The 8,102-nt window shown below is 34.6% G+C and overlaps 1 protein-coding gene across 1 annotated transcript; it reads right to left on the minus strand.

The window, feature by feature from the left end:
* Positions 1 to 5,372: 5,372 nt before the first annotated feature.
* Positions 5,373 to 6,068, minus strand: LOC126661913 (uncharacterized). The gene has a single exon (XM_050355795.1). The coding sequence runs from the start codon at positions 6,066 to 6,068 to the stop codon at positions 5,373 to 5,375; it is 696 nt and encodes a 231-aa protein (XP_050211752.1).
* Between the last annotated feature and the right edge of the window lie 2,034 nt (positions 6,069 to 8,102).

An 8,102-nucleotide genomic window follows, 5' to 3' on the forward strand; every position in this document is an offset into this window, starting at 1 on the left:
ATAATTTTTAGTCAATGGGGACAAGAAGACAAAGTAAACATATAAATCCCCCTCCCTATGGTTTTGGAAGATGCTTCTACCTTTTTCAAAAAAAAGATGGATATATACGGAAATAGGCATGTGTAGATTTCTATCTACGGGATAGTCGTGGAATACACACATACAGATGATTGAATGGCGATTTCGTCCCTCTTAGAGGACGAATCCGGACCGGACCTCTTCATGAAAGTTGTAGGTATTCGAGTTGCCTTTCCATAGACGTTTGAATCGATGAAATCCGACATCGGGGGAACGAGTTATGACAAAAATACACGATCTCAATATATATTGATTTCACACTAATATACAGATGCAGCAGCTTCATGGCAACTTACGTCCATGTTCCAGTTCGAATCCGGACCGGACGTCTTCATGAAAGTCGTAGGTATTCGAGTTAAATTTCCAGGGACGTTTGAATCGATGAAATCCCACGTCGGAAGAACGATTTCCGAATTAAATACTCGGACTGGGTACATGCAGATTTCATAAAGCTGCACACATGCAGCAGCTTCAAGGGAACTTTTGTCCCTTTTCCAGGCCGAATCCGGACCGGACCTCTTCATAAAAGTTGTAGGTATTTGAATTAGATTTCTATGCACATCTGAATCCATTAAATCCGACGTAGGAAAAGCGAGTTATGATAAAAATACCCGGGATGGTTTTCGAAAACATACTTCTATTCCTTCTGTATCGCTTGAATAGCTACCCATTACTAAAAAGTGAACTTGAAAATAATAAATTTGAGTTAAATAGAATAGCGTGGAGAAATGGGACGCGTGTTGGATTATTCGGAAAGAATAGATTATTATAAATTAAGGAAAATGAGGTATATTTAAATTCAAATTAAAAATAAGTGAACATATATATTTCAATTAAATAAATTATAAATAATAATAATAATAAACCATGTCCATAATGTTTAGTCAATAGGGACAAGAAGACAAAGTAAGCATATAAATCCCCTCCCTATGGTTTTGGAAGATGCTTCTACCTTTTTCAAAAAAAGATGGATATATGCGGAAATAGGCATGTGTAGATTTCTATCTACGGGATAGTCCTGGAATACACACATACATATGATTGAATAGCAATTTCATCCCTCTTAGAGGACGAATCCGGGTCGGACCTCTTCATGAAAGTTGTAGGTATTCGAGTTGCCTTTTCAGGGACGTTTGAATCGATGACATCCGACATCGGGGGAACGAGTTATGACATAAATACACAATCTCAATATATATTGATTTCACACTAATGTAGAGATGCAACAGCTTCATGGCAACTTTCGTCCATGTTCCAGTTCGAATCCGGACCGGACCTCTTCATGAACGTCGTAGGTATTCGAGTTGCCTTTCCAGAGACGTTTGAATCGATGAAATCGGACATCGGGGGAACGAGTTATGACATAAATACACGATCTCAATATATATTTATTTCACACTGATGTACAGATGCAGCGGCTTCATGGAAACTTTCGTCTATGTTTCAGGTCGAATCTGGACCGGACATCTTCATGAAATTCGTAGGTATTCGAGTTACCTTTCCAGGGACGTTTGAATCGATGAAATCCCACGTCGGAAGAACGATTTACAAATTAAATACTCGGCCTGGGTACATGCAGATTTCATAAAGCTGCACACATGCAGCAGCTTCAAGGGCACTTTCGTCCATTTTCCAGGCCCAACCCGGACCGGACCTCTTCATAAAAGTTGTAGGTATTCGAATTAGATTTCTATGCACGTCTGAATCCGTTAAATCCGACGTTGGAAAAGCGAGTTATGACAAAAATACCCGGGATGGTTTTTAAAAACATACTTCTATTCCCTTTATATCGGTTGAATAGCTACCCATTACTAAAAAGTGAACTTGAAAATAATAAATTTAAGTTAAATAAAATAGCGTGGAGAAATGGGACGCATGTTGAATTATTCGAATAGAATAAATTATTATAAATTAAGAAAAATGGGGTATATTTAAATTCAAATTTAAAATAACTGAACATATATATTTCAATTAAATAAATTATAAATAATAATAATAATAATAATAATAAACCATGTCCATAATGTTTAGTCAATGGGGACAAGAAGACAAAGTAAGCATATAAATATCTCTCCCTATGGTTTTGGAATATGCTTCTACCTTTTTCAAAAAAAGATGGATATATACGGAAATAGGCATGTGTAGATTTCTATCTATGGGATAGTCCTGGAATACACACATACAGCTGATTGAATGGTGATTTTGTCCCTCTTAGAGGACGAATCCGGACCGGACCTCTTCATGAAAGTTGTAGGTATTCGAGTTGCCTTTTCAGGGACGTTTGAATCGATGATATCCGACATCGGGGGAACGCATTATGACATAAATACACAATCTCAATATATATTGATTTCACACTGATGTACAGATGCAACAGCTTCATGGAAACTTTCGTCCATGTTCCAGTTCGAATCCGGACCGGACGTCTTCATGAAAGTCGTAGGTATTCGAGTTAAATTTCCAGGGACGTTTGAATCGATGAAATCCCACGTCGGAAGAACGATTTACGAATCAAATACTCGGACTGGGTACATGCAGATTTCATAAAGCTGCACACATGCAGCAGCTTCAAGGGAACTTTCGTCCCTTTTCCAGGCCGAATCCGGACCGGACCTCTTCATGAAAGTTGTAGGTATTCGAATTAGCTTTCTATGCACGTCCGAATCCGTTAAATCCGACGTTGGAAAAGCGAGTTATGATAAAAATACCCGGGATGGTTTTCGAAAACATACTTCTATTCCTTCTGTATCGCTTGAATAGCTACCCATTACTAAAAAGTGAACTTGAAAATAATAAATTTGAGTTAAATAGAATAGCGTGGAAAAATGGGACGCGTGTTGAATTATTCGGATAAAATAGATTATTATAAATTAAAGAAAATTAGGTATATTTAAATTCAAATTTAAAATAACTGAACATATATATTTTAATTCAATAAATTATGAATAATAATAATAAACCATGTACATAATTGTTATAAACCAGTAACATATTTTTATTCAATTTAAATATTCAATTTAAGTGAAATATATTTTCAATTTTTTTAATTTCACTTTAAAAATTTATCATTTTTAATAATTTATAATTAACTATTTTATTCAAATAATACAATAAGCTTTCAATTTTCCTATGACTTTGGTTTAATTTGAATTTATTAGTTTCAATTTTATTTAGTGATAATTCTTGGATATAGCAACATTGGAGCATGTAATGGATCATTCACAAATAAAAAGAAGATTTTATTGCAAGAAAACTATTAAATATTTTTTTTAATATCATACTTATGGAGCAATATTCTGAAGCGCCAATTTTTCACGTTTTCATGCATATTATGTTACATTTTTACTATTAAGTATATATTGCTTAAATTAATTAATTTTCTTCATATCATAATATCTAATACTACTAATTGAGAATATTTTTTTAATTGTCAAATCAATTAAATCGGATTTTATTTAAATTATCACTAAATAATTTATATATATATATATATATACACACACACACACACACACACACACACACACATACATGATTACATGCAGATATAAAATTGTATCTACAAACTATTTTATAGATAATTCCAATAGAGTTGTCAGAAATATTATACCTATGTAATATCTTTTTCTATTTGGAAAAGTAACAAAAAAAAAATTCAACCTTAAAAATATTAAAATACATTTTAATAATTAATTAATTTTTAATTTTTATTAAAATATTTATATCTAATTTTTAAAATCCACCGAAAAACAGCGGCTTTTTTTCACAAAAAAAACACCGGACTGCTCCTTCTTTTAGAAGGAGCTGTCCGGAGCTCATTCTCAAGAAGGAGCAGGTGCTCCTTCTCATGAGAAGGAGCACCTGCTCATGAGAAGGAGCACCTGCTCCTTCTCATGAGAAGGAGCTCCAGACTGCTTCTTCTTAGATGAGAAGAAGCAGTCTGTCGTATTTTTTTTGTGGCCGTGGTGTAGATATAATTTTTTTTTATTATTTATTTAATTTTTTGTAAAAATTTTATTGTTTTTATAATTTTTAGTTTAATAAATTTAAATAAAAAATTATAATATTTTATAGTACACGTGTTGAATTATTCGAATAAAATATAAGGTGGAGAGTACTTGAAATGATGAAATAATAAATTTATAAATAATACATTTGAATTAAATAAAGAAAAATTACGGATTAATAAATTGTTAATATATTTAAACAGTTAAAAATTTAATAAGTTGTTTCACTTTAATTATAAATTGATAAAACTAACAAATATTTAAATTAAAAAACAAGATGTATTTCTTTCCTGATTAAGAAAAAGTCGAGATCAATCAAATATAATATAATATATTACTTTAAATATAAATTAAAAAAACCTATATTTAAATTAAAAAATTAATAAATATAACTAAATTTATATTTTATTAAAATTTAATATTAATAAATTTTAAATGTTTTGATGTTCATCTATTTTTAAAACATATAGTATTTATTGTATATTAATTTTAATGAATAAAAACGTATATTAAATAATATTTATATTTAACTAATTAAATTTATTCATGTCAATTAATTATTTAAAAGGAGAGTGTTTTCACTCTCTTGTTTTATGAGATTGTGTTTGTAAGTGTGTACTATTTTTACTTCAACATATTCATTAGGTAACAGGTCAATTTTGTCTTATTCAGCCATCATAATATGTGGCTCTCCTTGCGATGGATTGAAGAGTGACCCTAATTATTTTAGTCATGTTTGTCAAAAATATTGATTGTATGTATAAATGACCCTAATTAGGTAGAATCAAAATGAAAAATCATAATATAATTTGGTGATTAAAAATATTAAAAATATTTTTATAAAGTTGAGATGTTAATTTAAATAAAATAAAAATTGAAACACAATAGTAGCTCATAGTCTTCAACATCTAAAATTACCGATGGCATGTGGGTTTCTTTGATGTTCATCACTTCCCTCTTCTGCTTTCTCCTAATTGTTGAACTGCTATGTCCTCCTCCATTGATCATATGTATGGTTCCCAATATTTTCGACGGCCGCTCGTCTTCCTTCTCCTTTCCTTTGTCGTCTCTGCTTCTCTTTTCTCCTTTGTCATTGCTTTTCGTTTTGTGAGCTACAAACTTCCTTAGTTCGCTTGTGTCTATCATTCTCTCGATTTCGACTTGCAAATCTCGGCAACTGTCTATTTCGTGCCAATAATCTTTGTGGAACTTGCAATATTTTCTTGTGTCTCTGATTTCAGCTTTCATCTTTGATGGTCATACCACATTCTTAACATTCTCTTTAATTCACATGAGGACATTAGTTCGGCTGATGTTCAGTGGTGTGAAGTTGTTTTCATCGTCTCGGGGGTCGTACCTTGGTTCGTACCTAGTTTGGGGGGTGAATCGTCTATTCTCTGTTGGCCTTCCTCTTCTATCTTCTGATTTCAACTTCGACTTTTCCTTAGATTTTTCTTTCGACTCTTTTCCCTTTGCTTCTTTACTGCGAATCGACCTTCGGCCCTTATCTAGTTCGAAATATTTTTGGGCTACGCCCATAAGGTTTGAGAAAGTCGTGGGTTTATTGACTAGCAACTTGTCCACTAGCTTGCCGAATCGTGTTCCTTCCCGCAACGCTTCTGTCGCCATGTCGACATTCAGATTATCTGTTTTCATATCTTGCTTGTTGAACCGCTCGATGTAGCTTCTTAGTGTTTCTCCTTCATCCTGAATGCACAACCTCAAGATGCTTATGGTTGTTTTTGCCGGTATGTTTGTGAGGTATCTGTTGAGAAATTCTGTTGATAGCGAGGCGAAGCTCTTGATTGAACCTGGTTTTAGCTTGTTGTACCACCTTTGGGCGGTACCTGTGAGAGTGGTTGGGAACACTCGGCACATAATTGCGTCTGATACGCTTAATAGCCCCATAGTGGCCGTGAATCTGGAAGTATGGTCTCGTGGATCTCCTTCTCCATTGAAGGTTGGCAATATCGCCAACTTCATATTTTAAGGAATTGTTTTCTCCATTATTTCGGGCAAAAGGGGCGATCCGTTCAGCCTGAGGTCGTCTATGTCAAGCTCTTCAGATTTCAGTTTTTTAAGTGCTTTGTGTAATACCCCAAAATATTTTAAGATAATTACGTCGTGCCACGTGTCAAGATTTCCGATAAATTAAATTAAGGAAAATTTAATTTAATTATATCAGGAATTTAGAATAAATTTTAATAAGTTAGTTAGCGGGATTTGAGGATTTAACTTCAGAAATTAATTTAAAATAAAATATAAATTCCGTGACGGAAATTATTTCGCCAAAGTCCGCGAAATAATTTATAGTATTAGTGGTAAAAGTTTCGAGTCAATCGGAGACCGTTTAAATTTTGGACGCGGTTAGATTTTGGGCTAAATTGAAACTTTGAAAAGTTTCAAGGACCAAGTGGCAAATTGACCAATACATATATTAAAAACCTCATCTCTTTCGTGAAGAAGGCATCAGAACCAAAAACCTATCTCATTTCCTTTACCTTCGACGATTCACCGTTTCTAGCGCTCGATCGCCGTTCTTGATCCGTTTTGCGAGTTTTTCGTCTCGATTTCTTCGTATCGTGGTGGGGAACAAGGTAAGCTTGTCATTCCGGTATTTGGTTTAGTGATTTTGGTGATATATCGAGTTAAACGATAGGTTTTTATAGTATCGAATCGTTTAATCGTTTTAAACTCGTTTTCTATCATTTTCTCGTGTTTCCGACTAGCTTGATTGATGTTTTGATGAATCTAATGGTTCGGGAATGTTTTAGCATGTCGGAACGAACATTTTCAGCGGCCGGAGTCGTGCCCACGACGGGGCACGACGTGCTCGAACCAGAGCACGTCGTGTAGGGGCACGACGTGCCCTAGAGTGGTGCACGTCGTGCACCCAAAGGGCACGACGTGCCCAAATAAGGTGCACGTCGTGCACCCAAGGTGCACGACGTGCACCTCCCCAATTTTGAAGGGGATGATGCCCCGGGACCTAATTTGACGATTCCCCATCCCGATATTGACTCCCGGACTCCGAAAATGCGAGATTCGGACGTAAAACGAGTAAGTTATGACTAGTTTTTTGGGATGATTTAGTTTATGGATATCAATTGGTTTCATCAAGAAAACCTATATTCTCTTTTGAGAATTGAATTGAGAAATATTAAGAAATGGGAGAAGAATGATTCGTTTATCGGAAAAGATTACGTTTGAAGCACGACGACTTATGTTTTATGTCTTGTCGTGTCTCGCGTCTAGAGTCAATCTTAGAATAGGATTCTGATGTGAGTCAAATGTTTTGAAATTGTTTTAGATCCAGCGAGGCAAGAAGGAGCTGGACCAGGAGCTCGGGAAGCTTGACGTTTCTAAAGCCCCGACGTATTTTTGGATAAGCGTTTTCTGTGAGTTTATACGATTTGCTTTTGAAGTATTTATTCAAGCAACTATTTTATATTGCTTTCTAATTGAATTGCATGATTTATATATTAAATCTTTATATGAATTGCACATATGCTTGATTTGAAACCAGTATTGATCCGATGGAACGTGCTACCTATTGAGCGGCAATAGGACTGTGTGATCACCAGTTTTGATTTGATACAGCTGTGAATACGATTAAGTACATGAATTCTGAAGGTAGATGTATGATTGTGATACGAGAGTGAACTCGGTTACAGTGTAACCTGAGCCCCGTATCTAGTGGGTTAGACCCACCACTGGGAGTAAGAGAATTGTCGCGACTGACGTGGTAGAGTGTGAATACTCCCGGGTCGGACTATTGGATAAGTTTTCCTCTGAGTATAAACGGTTAACATATTCGAGGATTAGGGTTTCAATCGGATCCTGTACTTGGCTGCATATGATTGATTACGGTTTTATGTTTTATTTGAATACTTATTAGTAAATGTATGAACTCACTCAGTATATCCCAATATACTGACCCCTCACAGATTTCCTTTCAGGATAAAGACGCTTTGAGGCAACGGACTTCTATCCTACTTCCAGAAGTCTGTATTTTTG

The sequence above is a fragment of the Mercurialis annua genome, linkage group LG8 (genome assembly GCF_937616625.2).
Source record: "Mercurialis annua linkage group LG8, ddMerAnnu1.2, whole genome shotgun sequence".
In the NCBI taxonomy this organism is placed as follows: domain Eukaryota; kingdom Viridiplantae; phylum Streptophyta; class Magnoliopsida; order Malpighiales; family Euphorbiaceae; genus Mercurialis; species Mercurialis annua.